This window comes from Drosophila guanche, unplaced genomic scaffold (assembly GCF_900245975.1).
Source record: "Drosophila guanche unplaced genomic scaffold, DGUA_6, whole genome shotgun sequence".
Lineage (NCBI taxonomy): Eukaryota > Metazoa > Arthropoda > Insecta > Diptera > Drosophilidae > Drosophila > Drosophila guanche.
In genome coordinates, this window is record NW_022995745.1 from 8622840 (window position 1) to 8636492 (window position 13653).

At 44.5% G+C, this 13653-nt stretch overlaps 2 protein-coding genes across 3 annotated transcripts in view; one reads left to right on the forward strand and one right to left on the reverse strand.

Annotated features, from left to right (window-relative positions):
* LOC117581135 overlaps nucleotides 1–13653 on the forward strand; it is a 50831-nt gene that overhangs the window by 1441 nt on the left and 35737 nt on the right. For both annotated transcript variants that reach the window (XM_034268060.1, XM_034268061.1), the window contains exon 3: nucleotides 972–1128. In XM_034268060.1, coding sequence (XP_034123951.1) covers nucleotides 972–1128 — 157 coding nt within the window. The remainder of the gene's footprint in view (nucleotides 1–971; nucleotides 1129–13653) is intronic.
* On the reverse strand, nucleotides 10431–11926 carry LOC117581142 (pupal cuticle protein 20). Its single transcript, XM_034268074.1, has 3 exons — nucleotides 11074–11926; nucleotides 10690–10917; nucleotides 10431–10625 (listed from the first exon to the last, which is right to left on the reverse strand). The coding sequence occupies exons 1-3, from the start codon at nucleotides 11532–11534 to the stop codon at nucleotides 10511–10513; spliced, it is 804 nt and encodes a 267-aa protein (XP_034123965.1). The 5' UTR covers nucleotides 11535–11926; the 3' UTR covers nucleotides 10431–10510.

The following is a 13653-nucleotide window of genomic DNA, read 5'->3' on the forward strand; positions in this document are numbered from 1 at the left end:
ACCAAGTGGTTACCACTTGAGTCTGCTCCAGTGGCTTGTGCTTTTGTATGCCGCAAAGGGAACCCTTCCGACCTGCTCCTAGACCACCGCTCCCACCCTCTCTAGCTTTCCCCTCTTTGCACAGTTTCCTTGGACTCCCATTGGTTTTTCTTGCGGTAAAATTGGGACTGGGTTCACTTGGACTCCATTCAAGTGCCCCAAGCCCCAAGCCCGCAGCACGAAGCAGTCGTTGAATGAACCCAAATGCAAAGTGGGTCGCCGCTCCATTCCGTTTTAAGTTTTCTGCCATCAACTTTTCTGTGGCTTTAAGCCGGCGGATGCATCGTTGCAGGGTAATAGGGTAAATGGAGCAAAGTTCTCTTTACCAGGCCCCCAAATGTGTGAAATTTTAATGAAGCGCCAGCTAACGAGCTATGGCTACGGCTATAGCTGTGCCTGGTATTTGGACAGCCCCCCCCACTACTGTCACTCGTCCTATTTGGTTGGCTTAGATATACGTAGCAGTTTTACGTTTATGTTTGAGGGCTATGAAAGGCTACCCCTACGGAACAGCAATAGAGACTATCTAGAGGTTATCCAATCTCATCCAAAAACCAAATCAGAGTACGTTCCCCACATTGGAGATGTCATGTGAAAAATAATAAAGACAGTTGGCCTTACTTCAACAAATGCTGTTCATGACTGTAACTAAGGACTGGGAGCACTGATTTAATGCATCAGAAGCCAAATGCAAAGTTGTTAGCTGGAAAGTCCTCAAATAGAGGGACATCAAAAGAGTAGCGGATAGAGTCGGTTACATAGTATTTATTATCCTCTAAAAATTGTTTAGAAATTCCGAACATACATTAATCGAAAAAGCCCGAATGGTGAATTAATTACACATCTCATATTGAAACATTTCGCAAGCTTGAAATCCTCTATCCATTCGAGCCGACTAATCCAAAACCAATCCATTCAATTATCTTCGACAGACCCCGCCTAAGTGGGAGTGGCAATATCATCACGCGCCGTCTGTGCCGTAACCGGAGGCGGGAAGACAACGAGCTCTACCGCTCAAACAGCTTCAAGTTTGAGCGCTTCGAGCGCAAGGAGTGCCTCGACGAGCTCTCCAACACATTGCAGAAGCAGGTGAGTACAGTAGGTGGCAAACTGTAAGTACTCCATTGTCACCAGTGCGACAGGATGGCCATTGACCGGATGGTTATTGAATACCAAATACGGCTTTGTGGGCTGCAGGGTAGAATGGAAAAAACAATTAGCCCTGAGGGCTGGAAACGGCGACCGCAACATGTTGCATGCCATCGATCGTGGCGCTGCGCTGGAAATTTTATGCGCATAGATTACATCTAATTGAAGTGTCCAAAAAGAGAGCGCCAAAGCAGAGTCGGGCACACTAATTAGTGGTGCTGCCACTTGGTCCAGAGGTTTATTCAAACGGGTGGGTGTGGGGCCACCTGCCGTTGTCTGTCTGAAAGATGCCTGCCTCGGAGGAAAGTTCAATCTCCCTTTCGAACTCATCGCCCAATCCACATCCCAATCCCTATCCATACTCTCCTGCATCCATCCATCACTGAGTGCCAGTGTAAGTGCCAGTGCCAGTGCCAGTGCCCGGGGTGTGGGAGAATCTAATTAAGGCCGCTCAACAAATTGAATTTTAATTGAGCGCCGAATTTGATTTGGGGTCCAATAATGCTGGAGCATGCTGGGGCCACCGCCGATAACAAAGTTAAATTAAAATTGAACCTTAGGCAGGGCCAAATTTATAATTACTATTAAAGTCACTAGATTAAGATGAGCAAAATGTTTCACCGCCTAAAATTATCATATGCATACATTGGTACATTGCTTTAGCTGCTCGTGCTATGAACAGGTGAACATGCTCCACGGTTACGCGGTCTTCTGTTTTTTTTTATAAATTAAGTGTATTATTTGCGAACGAAGTGGCGCCGGATGAGGTGAATGAACGAAGAAGCGCCGCCAAGTACTAATACTATTTGGCCGATCAAGCAATCCATGTCAACAACTGATTAAATCGTGCTAAGTGTCTCAATCCTTTTCTGAAAACACTCATCATGTTTTTTATACTCACTCGAGTTACTCACAAACCGACCAGGCATCATATTTTGATGCTGTGGACATGACAAATACATGAATACTTCATTTGATTTTCAGCATTTATCCCGAGACCTGGCCACCTGGCCACCTGGCAAACAACTTCAGCTGCAGCTGCAGCTCCTGCTCCACCTCCTTTTCCAGCTTCGCTAATGTGATTTTTAGAGCGCCTCAAGGCGGGCCTGTCTGCTGACGCTGTGCGGTGCACGTTTGGCTGAGTGGTTGGGTGGGTGACTGGGCGGGTGGTTTTTTGTTTGGTATAGAGTACTCCATCAAGAAGCGGCTGAGTGACAGGCAACCATTTATCAGCCGTCTAGTACGCAGCGGTTTCTGCTGTCTGCAGAGCACTTCAAATCGCTGTCTCGCTGGCTCATCTTCATCTAATCGCGAATCCTCGTCCTCCAATGTGGAAGAGCATGTACAACTGTCAGCTGTCCGTTTCGATAAGCTGCGTGGACAGTAAACGAAACCGAAAAAGAATCCAAACTTTGTTTCACCTGCAACAATTCGCTCGAAAAATAAATAAATATCCCGCCTAAGAGGAACAGGAACAGAAGTCTCATATACCCTAAAAGGGCACTTGATAATGTTGTGTCTCTCCTTGGAGTATGGCATGGACACGTCAATGGTTACAGAACACAGAGCTCTAGTAGAACCAGATGGTATTGCTTCTTGTTCGTTTTGGACTCCCCCTTCACCGCCCTACCCAATATATTCAATACCCAATACCCATTCGCATGGGTCATTTCCATTTCCCCGACTTAATTTCTGACTGCTGGAACTTCCGGATGGAATGGATTTTGATGGATTTATCAGGTGTGGCAGCTTCAAACACACAACATCAACCCAAAGCCGCACAGCATTGATTTATGTACCCCAAGACGTGCACTGACAACTGTCTCGGGAGCCGTCGTGACCCTCGTGACTTACGTGGGGCACTCTTACTAATCATGGGGGGAAGTTACAATACCTGGCCATGGAGGACTCCTATTTCCTACGAGTATCTCTCAGTATCAACTCCCAGTCCCAAGCCCCAAGCCCCAAGCCCCAAGTCTATGGACTCCATCCAATCCCCAGGCACTTGTGGCTGTCGCTGTCAATTGGATTTTCCCCTAGTATGAAGCCAACAGGAAGAAATAATGCATAAACTGTAGAAACTGGAAAAGCACCAGCGAGACAAAGACAAATGGCACTTGAAAATTTCCTGGCAGCTTAAGTAGTTCCACCCCACGCCCACTCCAATGCAACGTTAATAAAAACTTCAAAATTGTTTTCATAACGCATGGCAGGGCAGGGCAGGGCAGGGCAGGGAACACATCACATCAAATTACTCAAGGATGGGGCAAGAACATTTTTGATTCTGGTTTTGGGAACTGGAAGTACCTTGGGTTCTCTTCGCATTTTCCTGGCTCGAATGTAGCCATTGAAATAAGCTCAAAAATTAGGAATTGATTCCATATAAACTCAATGTTTGTTTGTTAAGTAGGACTGTTTAAAAATTTAACTATTCCACGAGTATGTCACATGGACATTTTCCATAACTTCTTTAAATAATCTGATAATTCTGATCTCTTCTGTGCTTTCCTTGGGATAAGGTTTAATCGGTACTAATATTATATTTAAACCTATTTACCTCTCTATTTCCCTTCACCGAATCTATCTCTCAGCTGTTTAATTAATTTTCTTTGCTCTGGCCTTAATTGAAAATACGAGGATGCATACACATGTACATAAATATGTATATGCTGATTATTTGTTGATATGCTGATATATATTATTTCTAATATTAATTAAAGTCGGCTCAAGGATTATGTATTCGTTGAAATATATTTTTTTTTATGCTCAATCCCCAACGTTTTATATTTTGGGTACCCATATCTCACCCACTTTGGTTCATTCATTCCTGTCCCGCCTCTATCTACCGCTCTCCTTTTTTTGTTGCTCCTCCATTTGTCACTGTTCACCTTTGGCCCATTCTCCTACCCTCTGCCCAAATCACCGTCTTCCCATCGCCCCGCTTGCCACAATGGACTGTCGACAGGCGTCTCAAACTCTCGCCTCTCCTCTTTTCTCCACTCCTCTCATTGTCCCAGATAATTTCCATCATGTAATGCGTTGTCGTCGGGGAGTCGGGGAGTCGGTCCTGGTGGTACGAGGGGAGCATTACCCGCCTAAGCATTATTTTTGATGGCACAATTTTGAGCATTAGAGCCGCCGTGCTTCCACCCCCCTCTCCATCCGCATTCCCATTGGCACCCCCATTCCATGGGCTTCTCTGGCGGAGATTGCTCAGTGATCTGTGTGTGCGCTGGCAATCATTAGCCCCAATGTCCTGTCCGCTTTTCACTTTATTCGTGCAAAAATTGTTGATTGCTACCCTTCTGGTGCCTTGTGAGGTCTCTGCTCCCTGCTCCCCGCACCCTGCTCTGCAGCCTGACTACCGTTTGTTGCGTGTGAATTATTGTAGGCAATAACGTGGAATTGCCTTGTCAGTCAGCAATCTGCAAGAAATGAAGGCCTGGCCTTCGCTTCGTTAGCGTCTCGTGCTGCCTGTGACATCTTGCAATAGAGCACAATAGAACAAGCTCATTTCCGATGCACAAGTTTACTTGTGCCAACTACACCCACCCACTGACTCTCCTAAAAATGAGAGAGAGGAGAGAAAGAAAGATGTTAGTGGCGCAGGTTGGGTGCGGTTATGGAGGTGCCACTGCCACTGCTACAACCAGTTAGCGCTCTAAATAATTAATGTCGGAAACATTCGATCCAGGCGCTTTCAGTGCAACATTTGCAACTTGTATAACATTCAAATGAGATTTTCTGACAGGGCAGGGGAGGATGTTTTGTACTATTTGTGTTTCCCTTTCCACACATGAGGAAAATCCCAGGAACTAATCAATTTTGAATAATAACGAAAAGAGGGACAGGTAAAAGATCCTTAGCGCAGGAGGAGCACAGGAGAGTAGCAACAAGAAAACTTTCAAAATGATCAATGCTGCTGCAAGGAGGGGAGACTGATAAATCCTCTTTTAATAGAATCCAAGTAAATATATGCCCTTAGTTCGTGTTTCGTGATAGTTCCGTGATGCAGGCGCAGACCCCCGACTTAGAGCAGAGATTCGATTCCCATCTTTCTCATCTGTTGCCTTTTCCGTTCCTAAATTTGTGGTGCCATTCGATTTCATTCCAAGCAGAAGTCCATCGCCCCATGCAACAGACTTGACTGTGTCTGCCATGCACTTGTCGCCGCTGCCGCATTATGTGCCACACTAAATTTATGTGCGCAATTGTGATGAGTTTTGTGTAACGCCCTCCCCCCATATCACCAATATACCCCATATCCTCCATATCGCCTCTCCATGCGGAATGGCGTTACATGGCCTTTTCTTTGTGCCGGGGCCTACTGGTATAACTCTGAGTGGGGTTCTCCCTGGGATTTCTCATCACGGTTTATCCATTTGCCGGTGGGGCTACAGTTACATGGCTGCCTCTCATCGGAGGCTGCACGTTCAGCGGTTAAGCGTTTGAGCTTTCCCGTTTCTACGTCTCTTCTCCGACAGGTCCTTTGTGTGTTATTACTCAAAATCCAGTCAATAATACGAGACGCAATGCTAATTTATTATCCCAAATACGCACCCAAGATGCTTCAAACTGTCGGGGCACTTTCTTGTGAATATTTCACGAGAAATAAGGAGCGGGGGAGTTTCGAGGAGTTACAATTACATTGACAGCCAGCGAATACCGTTGGCCGTTAACATGTCCCAGCGTGGCCAACACACACACACACACACACACACACACACACACACACACACACACACACACACACATAAGAAAGCACAAGAATTTTGGATGCACGATGGGGATGGGGTATCCTCCTACTCCGAAGTGCGTGTGTCCCGGATGCTTTTCAATTTTATCCCTTTTATTGGCTTGGCATTTGTTCCAGCTGCTTAAAATTCATGCAAAAATACGAGAACATGCTCCTGCTGCTCCTTGTGTGGAGCAGGACTACCATGGATGGGGGGTTACCCAGCGGCTGGGATTGTGTATTGGCTCCTGGGGCTGGGTCCACAGGGTCTACCGCCAACTGTCTGCCTGCCAGAGAAAAGTTTCCCTGGCGCTTTGTGCAAATTAGTTTATTGGAAATTCTTGTTTTCCATTTCGCTTCAATTTATTTCGATCAGAAAGTGTGGGGGCAAGTACGAGCACGGGTATAAATCTGCAAGAGAAATCGCAATTGTTCCCTTAACTCGAATCACTTTAAGTCGATTCCCTAAACGATTTCACCTAAAATCCCGGCGGTGTATTGAAGCATTAAGATTCAATCAGTCGTAACTGAAGTCTATTAGCGGCATGGATAGTTGGGTTAATTTAATTTGTTTGTCAGTGAACTGTCAGTTAACGTTTAACTGGAGTTTAATTTTAGTTACAAGAGCCCAACTGGGTGGGAGAATCTATTTAACATCACAAATGTTCTGCAGGCCATTGTGGTTCCTTAAGTCTTCTGTTCTCTTTGAAATTATGACTAGTAGGTGAGTACTTACTCGTGAGTACCAACAACAGATTGAAAAATATTCCCTGCATCCTCAACTCTCTCTCTATATTCACACATCTCTGTTTCCCTTTGTTAATCAATTGCATTTTCCTGAGTCTTCCGCCTGGTCATCGGCATCATTGCTAATTAATTAACTTTTGATTAGTTTAGTTTCCTTTTGCTGCCTTTTGCCTAGTCGTGTATCTGCCTGTTCCTGTCGTAAACTTAACTTCTCCTACATTTCTTGTGCAAAAACTAAAAACTAAGTGTAGGCCCCCAGACGAGGTGAAACCCTTCCCTTGTCCTGGTGCTTTTCCCCAATTGATTGCCCATATCAGTTTAGTTGTGCGCATAACTTCTTAAATTTATAATATTACGTGTTATACACTCAATGTCGGGAGGAAGCAAGTGGGGAGCCAGTTGGACAGACTGTAGGAGTACACAAAACTAACAGAGGAGGGCTGGGACTATTAAAATTTTAATGAAAGTGTTGTCCGCTGGGACGGGTAACAACATTCTCGCATTGCCAGTGACGATGACTCACCAGACGCCAGAGCCCAGAGCCCAGAGCCCGCAACAAATGAAGACATTAAAAGAGTGAGGAGAGAGAAAGAAAGAGCTTTAGCTAAAGCTAAATAATGTAACAGAGGGCTTGAATGTTGAACATGTAGAAAAGGGAGTAAAAGGGGGCCGACTGAGAGGGTGCGTGGTGGCGTCTTGTGCGTGTAACTGCCATATAAATATCAACACACTCGCTCTTAGCGGCTCTGTGTATCTTTCTTTCTCACATGCTGTCACACGTTCATCCATCCTGCTCCCGCACAGGTGAATTAACATTGAAATTGACTGGGACAAGTGGCAGGTGGCGCCAGACCACCCTCTTCGGCTCCAGGGACTTACTGGCACACGCAACGCACATGAATTCAAGAAGCTTTAAGTTTGAGCTTAGTGCCATGCCGGAAGCTTTACCGGTATTCCCGGTATGCGTACACAAACTCCATATTAAGTTTGACGATCTTTCGACATTCTTGATACGGAAAATGACGATCATCTAGGGTGTAACAAATGGTATCATGCAATACTGGAATCCTCTTCGTTTTCAGCCTAAGTACAAATGGTCGTACAAAAGGTAAAGTAATCTGAAAATTAAAAGGGCAAGTTGGCCTTACTTTAGCAAATGCTCTGTAAAATGTATACTTTTTGAGGAATTTTGAGGGGATCTTAATGTTCCCTAGTTGATTAATCTCTCGCTAAAGGCTGAACTCAGCTCTTTTGAAGGTTTTCTGTCTAAAACTACATAAACTATATCCAATAAATAGTTTAAAACCAAACAACTCCTAGAAGCACTCCTGTCCCTATTACTTCGCACAGCCCTAATCCTATGTGATATCAAAATTTGTAATTTCATTTGACTTTGTGGAGTGCGAACATTAACCAACTACAAAAAGTGAAGATCACCTACAAATTCCTGAAAATATATCATTTACAGGGCATTTCCTGAAGTAAGGCCAACTGTAACTATTATTTTTTACATATGTATGTATGTACATATGTACAAACTGGATGAAGAGTTCGATGCACATATGTACATAGGTATACATAAGCTTGTGGCCGAGAGTGTCAGTCTCCCTTCGAAGCCCCCACCAATTCTAGAAATCTCGTAGCGCTCTGACCTACACCGCCCCCGACTTCATCCCTTAGCTAAGGGTTGCCGTTCGCTGGCGGCGCAATGCCAAATCCGTTTAAATTTATGGCGTGTCATTGTTTTGGCATAAAATTAAGTGAGTATCTCGAAGGCGTAGAGAGGGGAAGACAATAGCGAGGTGGGGAACAGGGGACAGCGTTCACTCGACATGTAGTTAAACATGCACAGACATGCATGCAAATAAATTCACTTGATCCCTGGGAATGGAGACGTAGACTTGGGCGAAACGGAGCGCCCACAGTTCACACGTTAATGAAATTCAATAAACGCTGCCAACTTTGAGGCGCTAGCCACGAAGACACGCACACACACATATGTACATATGTATGTACATACCCTATATACATATATGTAAGTATGGCAGAGAACCTTCCTTCAAGCAATTGTTCATCTTCCCAAGAGAGGCCGCAACATGGAAAATAATTTATAAAATTCATAAGCGCCTTTAATTTATGAGAACATCCTGCCCCATTCCGTGCACCACAATCCCCGTCGTTAGCCCCAAGCGATTCTGTGTAATTTTAATTAATGCTGAAACGGAATGCGAATGCTAAACGCACCAGACGCAGGAAAAGTAAGTAGAAGGGGAGATAACGAGAGACGGCGACATAAGAATAGCTAAAGGAAGAAGAATGCGGGAAAATCAGCGAAAAATGCCCGAAAACAACAGCAGAAGAAAGTTTAGACCCAATGGAAGAAAGGAACTTAACAGGATGGGAAGGGCGAGCACGGTAGAATTGCGAAAGAGATGGGACTTTTGCATTTAAATTTGCATAAATTCCCACAAACAGTATGTACATATTATACGTGATCTGCAAGGGCATTGAATGGTGCAGAGTCGGTCCGGAAGTTCCAAGGTCTTTCTTTTTATAACCGGTACTCGAAGAGTAAATAGTGTATTTTGTACTTTTGTTCAAAAGTGGATGTTTGTAACGCACAGAAGGAAACGTTTCCGACCCAACAAAGTATATATGTACATACATACATATGAACATTTTTGATCAGCATGAATAGTCGAGTGATAATGGGTGAAGTTAACTTTACTTATGATTAATGCCATAGTCGCCTGAATGGGCGACAAGTTCAAGTTTTCTCCGCTGAATGGCGATGGCCGATGAGCGGTAAGGAGGCAAGGATTGAGCTTGTTTTGATTGCAGGCTTTGCAGTTACTCCGTTACCGTTACTACTTAACGGTATATTAATCAGCTTTTGGGCACTCTGTCTCAGTCTCGGATCTGTCTGTGTGTGTATAAGCCAATTCTTTTATTTCGGCTAAAGTCAAAACCGAAAAAAGGTGAACAGCAAAGAGGCTGCCCCCATGTGTCGTCTTGCCAGGATTCTGGGGCGTGGAAAATAAATTGTTTCCCCCAGTTAGATCCAAAGGCCGTTTCGGTTTCTGTTTCGGTTTTTGCTGTGCAAAAAAAGGGCAGATAACACCATTCTACAAAATCTAACTTGTTTGGCCTAAAGAAGAAAAATATGGATTTCGGGTCTTAATTGTCTTAACGAATTATGGTTTTGTTTTATATGGCTGAAGTTTTTTGGAGAATATTTTAAAGCTGTTATTCAAGGCGAAATTTTGAAATACATTTGAAACATCGTCATATCCAGGCCAGGTAAAATTTGGTGCTTCTAGCCTTTATAGTCCCTGATATCCAGGTGCTCATAAGGACGGACAGACGGAGAGACGGACGGACAGACAGACATGGCAATATCGACTCGGCTATTGATGCTGGTCAAGAATATATTTTTTTTTTTTGGGTCAGAAACGTTTCCTTCTGTGTGTTACATACATCAACTTTTCCCCAAAAATGCCCTATTTACTCTTCGGTTACTGGGCATAAAAACATATATCACCACACCATTTCTAAACCCCTCATCTTTCAGGCAAAGTTAGTTTGGTTCCTTGAGGGATCAAAATGTGCACTGAGTCGCCTGAGTAAGATAATATTATGTTGGTCCATTCTTTAGTCCTCATCACAATAGTTGGTTAGTTGATGAACATCTATATTAAATAACTGCGTTCTAGACTGTATTATGGAATGGGGGGGAATTTATTTTCAATTTCTATGGAATGTACAGGGAAAAATAGGATCGCTTCGGATCGGATCTCTGATCAAGGATAGTGTGTTGGCAAAAGCAGGTTCCCAGTGCTCTTAGTAGTGTCTTCGCTGACGATAGCCGGGCGGCAGATATCTTGTGTTCGGTGCCTGGACATGCGACGAGGCCGATCCCCTGTAGGCGCCGCCATAGGAGGCTCCGGATGCCCGTCTGTAGATTAGAGAAAAGAGTTTGAAGGGCTTACGGTTTCTGGTGGCAGTGCGAGACAACTCACCCTGCTGGGCCACCGGCGGGAGCGTGAGCTGCGGGCACTGATGGAGATGTTGGCAGATGGGCGCCCTCGGCATGGAATCCGTTCTTGTCAGCCTTGTAGTTCACCGTATACTGTTTGCCATCGTCACCCGTGTAGGAATAGGAGCCGCGCACTCCCAGCGAGCCATGGGGCCATCCGCCACGGAACTCTCCGGTCTCATCGCGATGGATGCCATTTCCCGTATCGAAGCTGATGGAAGATGCATGGAGAAAGTGAGTTTTTATTAGAATAAGACTTTGGCGTGAAGATGAGATGGCAAAAGCGGTTGCTGTGCATGTGTACGTCCTTGGATCTTTGGTTCACATGGATTCTTATTTTCGTGGTGCTTTTTCTGGGGGTACTCACCCAAAATTGTAGTTGCCATTGGCATCGCTCTGGTAGTCGCTCCTTACGATGGGAATCTGGGGCTGCTGCTGGCGCTGATAGCCCGAGGCGAGCGAACCACCGAAACCGGCACCATGTCCGGCTGCAGGGCGTGCGTGTCCCTGTTCTCTTACGCCGTGGTAGTGGAGCTGAGAGGCCTGGGGCTGGGGACTGGGCAAATACCGCTGACTGAGGCCTCCGACTAGGTTGGAAGCAGGGACGGTCAGGAGGAGGCTGGCAACCGTCAGCAGAGAGCGCCACATACTGCAAGCGCTCAAATCACACACACCAAAAAAAAAACACAAGAAAAAAAGATCACCAAAAGTAATGGAGTCGAGTGGCAGATGGAGCGCGGGGAACGCTTGAACGGCGACTGTTGCTGGCTCTGTCGAATCATTTGGCTTTATAGTCTCGACCACGATGTTGGCCTGGCCAACACACATTCACATACAGACACACAGGGACAGCCACTGGAGCAGTCCGTTCTCAATTTTAATTGTGTTTTTTTCAACTTCTTAGACGCTTTTTGGCGGGTTGTGTTTGTTTTTTGGCCTTTTAATTAGCGAAAAGTCAGACGCGACTGCCGCTGCACCAACGAACAATTTTTGGAGTAGTTTCTCGCTTCGCTGCACCTCTCTCTTTCCCCCTTCCACACTGCCCACTCCTCAGAGTGTCGTCTCCGTCTTGTTCTTGGGTCTCGTGGCTAGGAGGGTTTCGGGAGGACTTGAACCACCCCTTGAGTCGGATCGCTGGGTCGCTGTGCGGTTGCGGTGTGGCTGGGGTGGTATGGAGTGGAGTGCAGCCCGCTGTGCGGTACATGCCACTTGGCACTTGGTCAAAATAGTGGGGCTAAACAAATTATAGCAATGGCACCGATGCACTATGGTCACCTATGGTTTTTAGTGAAAGTGAAAACAAAAACGCGGTTTTTGTCACTCTGCATTAGAAAAAGAGTTAATGGTCAATTGCGTACCAGAAATTTGCAAAGATGGCGCCACCTCCGCAAAAGCACGTGGAAAGCACGTGCAGTGAAAAAGTGCCAATTTGTATTATTACAATTTTAAATGTCTCATAAATTGAAAAATACGATTTAGTGATCAAATTGTTTTAAAGTACTTTAATCACCCACCAGCCCACTTGGCTTTCCTTAAAAATTTCTTTAAAATTATACATTTTAGTGTTTTTTTTCAAGAAACCTTCCTCTTGCCATTTTAAAATAATATTAGAAAAATTAAATCAAAAAATCCAGTTTCGTTCGCGTTAATAATTTTGGCCAACAAAAGTGGTCGGTGGGACCATAGTGCGATGGCATCCATTCTGAAAGTTTGGCATGGGGCCCTCCGCCAGTCAGTGGCGTAGTCTCCGAGAATTAAAAATTTAACACTAAAGATCTGCTTGCTTAGTTCAATGATCATTTCCTATGTGCATATGTATGTATCTCTCTCTTTGAGCATGGTCAAATATGATTATTTTAGTATATAAATAGGATAAGAAAAGGGTTCCCCCCATTACCCTTTGTTACAAAATCGAATGGACGCATCTGTCTGCTATTATTAGCAGAAATCCCAAAACACGAAGAGCAGAAAAACTCATTTGCGGAGTTCCGGTTCGTGGGGCTAGAGCTACCCAAAAATGCCCTCACACACTCGAGGCCCATTACAAAAAAGTTGCCGCTTGTCAAATTCTAACAAAACAACTTGAGAGCTGGAAAATAAACTGCGAGTTGAGTTGATGTTGATGAACAGATGATGATGATGATGGAGATCAGTTGATGAGTAAGATCAGTTGTGAGTGAGATGATAATCCCAGAGAGACAGTAGCACACAATCCAAGAGACTCCGCTGTGGCCTCGTCAACTTTAAATATTCGGATGTAGAAAAATGGGTGTACGTAATTCCCCCTTTGGCTCAGTGTTCAAGATTGTTAGCAGAATGTATTCATAAATACTCGTAACGATTGAAAACTTTTACTTTTTTTAGGGGTTCCTCTTTCCCATGGCAATCGAAAAGAATACACCAATCATTCTCATTAAGGGGGGGAATTGAAACTTAAAAATACTTTTGCAACATCATCGTGAAGCACCTCTCCCTGCTACCTCGCCTACGAAGGGGCTGCAGTTGTACCTAAAAACAGACTTGGAAACTGGTTCTCAATGGCTTCTTATGAATTCAGCGGATTTTCCATGGTACAAATTGAATTATACTCGTTTTCTACTCAATTTTTTTACTTGGTATGTACATCCGCAATTATTAGGATAATCGCATTGAATTTTGTTTTGCTCGTTGGAGCTGCTAAATAATCATTAATAATAAATAGCTAAAGCAGCAGGCAGCAAAAGCTGACCAAAGTTTCAGTTATTAATAATAATAAATGATGAACATATCAAATAAAAGCGTGAAAAGTGAAGCTGCGATGCTAATGATCGATCATTAGTGGTTTCGCTTTTTTGTGGTGATATCCATATACCATATGGTATATACCATATCCATACCATATCTATATACCATAGATAGACGTACCCCACCGGATAGATAGTCTTAAACTGCAACTGCCCCCCCCCCC

What these genes read in the sequence shown, in the direction of transcription:
- LOC117581142 (XM_034268074.1), bottom strand. Translation starts at nt 11,534, where the DNA reads ATGTGTGTTGGCCAGGCCAACATCGTGGTCGAGACTATAAAGCCAAAT. An exon ending in AATGGCAACTACAATTTTGG is followed by an intron (nt 10,918 to 11,073) that starts GTGAGTACCCCC and finishes ATCTTCCATCAG; the next exon opens with CTTCGATACGGGAAATGGCA. An exon ending in CCCGCCGGTGGCCCAGCAGG is followed by an intron (nt 10,626 to 10,689) that starts GTGAGTTGTCTC and finishes TCTAATCTACAG; the next exon opens with ACGGGCATCCGGAGCCTCCT.